Source organism: Halyomorpha halys, unplaced genomic scaffold, assembly GCF_000696795.3.
Source record: "Halyomorpha halys isolate HHAL.00 unplaced genomic scaffold, Hhal_1.1 Scaffold416.1, whole genome shotgun sequence".
Taxonomy (NCBI): Eukaryota; Metazoa; Arthropoda; class Insecta; order Hemiptera; family Pentatomidae; genus Halyomorpha; species Halyomorpha halys.
Window position 1 is genome coordinate 298,341 of NW_027112060.1, and position 1,791 is coordinate 300,131.

General features: G+C 31.3%; 1 protein-coding gene across 1 annotated transcript in view; it reads left to right on the plus strand.

Moving 5' to 3' along the window:
* The window catches only part of LOC106682465 (endoplasmic reticulum lectin 1), a gene marked incomplete in the record, with an annotated part of 12,692 nt that extends 11,271 nt beyond the window's left edge, over positions 1-1,421 (plus strand). Inside the window, 1 exon segment of the mRNA XM_067050017.1 lies at positions 842-1,421. Within this exon segment, the coding sequence (XP_066906118.1) occupies positions 842-988 (147 nt within the window).
* Between the last annotated feature and the right edge of the window lie 370 nt (positions 1,422-1,791).

Below are 1,791 nucleotides of genomic sequence, written 5' to 3' on the forward strand. Positions count from 1 at the left end.
TAAAACAAATTAATTTTATGCATTAATAAAAAAAAAGGAAAACAACTTAATAATACTTTACAAATACTTATATCCAAAAATATACAGATGAATTTGGCAAAAGACAATTTTCGGTGAAAGGGCTTTGGTTTGGTAGTAGACTAATTATCCCTCTTGGAATAAGAAATTTTTTGGTGGGGCTTGGTGTCGAAAAGAACCAGTTTCAGCGGATACCATTATTCTGGATTCACTATGAATCCTGCACCTTCATTTATATTCGACTTTAGCTGCGTATTGTCAAATCTGTGAATCGAAGTATTATAAATGTATTAGACTTGTCACAAATAATGCTCTCTCATCCCTTTCAATATTGTCGATTGCCTGACTGATGAGTATAGATTGCTGTGTATTAGCAACTCAACACAGTTGAGCAGTTGCTTGCAATTTGTTTTTCGAGTTTCTTCCTTGAGTTTAAAAACTGTGATCTGAAGTTTACTTTTTTGGAGATGAAAGGTTTCTCAAATGTCTGATTTAACTGTTTGATAATCTAATTTAAAAGTCAAATCATTTATGCAGAAGGAATTTTGTCACAATCAAGTTTCGTAACTTGGTACTATTTGGATCCAAGGGAGTCACTTAGACCGTTACCGAAATAAGTAGCAATAATGTGGTAAAATTCCTAATGTTTCTAGTACTGCTACCTGTTGTAGAGGCTGCAAGTTATGTTTATATTTTGACAGTTACAGACCTAAATGTAATTTAAGACTTTTTTTCGGTGAGTCCTAGTAACTCCAAGTTACGAACTGCTGTGACATAATAATGTTTAAAATTATGTATTTTAACTGTATTAATTTTTCTTTAGGTGAAACTCAAGTGTGTTGAGGCGAAAGGTTCTGTTTCAATTTACCTATTAGAACCATATGTTTGTCAGTACATACTTGGGATTGAATCGTCTTTGGTCTGTGAGTTTATCGATAAAGTTGATGAAAACGGTCTTGTTAAGTTGTGATGGTTGTGATTTGAGTTGTGTATATGTGTGTATATATATATATACTTAATAAATGTACAAACAGAAATGACTTGTAGTTACATTGTCAAGTTGTTGAAGATCAGGCAGGAAGAAGAAAATCCAGGAGCCTTATTTATTTTTAAAGAACTTAAAGGAAAAAAGAAAAATTAAATCTTTGCATTTAGTGTTACATTGTTATTTTCAGCTCTGTTGTTCTAGATTGTATTATAATAAAATTAAAAAAAAAAAAAAAAAAAAGAAAAGAAAAATGAGTCAATCTTTTATAAGTTTTGTTTATACCTTCAATTGCACGTTAATTAGTTTGTTCATTACTTATTCACAAATCATTTCAATTGTTAATTAACTGTGATGGTTTAAATTTAAGTTGTGTTTAATTGTTTGGAGACTCCAATTAAAGTTTTAGTTTGATGGATTTGTCACTTATTTTTTACCTTGCAACCAATCTATTATGTATTTAACACAGTGGACTCCTGTTGGATGCCAAGTTTGCAAAAACAAATTCATGCATACACAAGCTTATTGATGGGTTGTTTGGATCGGCTGGCACAAAGTGGCCTGAATTTGAGGCCGACCTATTGACCCATATTTGGGGCACAAACCAAAATGACGCTTGTGCTGCATCCTCACATTTGTGTTCAGTTGGCCTTATTTTAGAACTTCCAAGAGAAAACTATTTGTGCTGTCTGTGTTTTAATTAACTGAATTCCAGAACTTTCAGATTTGATAATTAACTCCATTTAAAAATCTATCAATTCCATGTAAATACTTTTTTTTTTAAATCT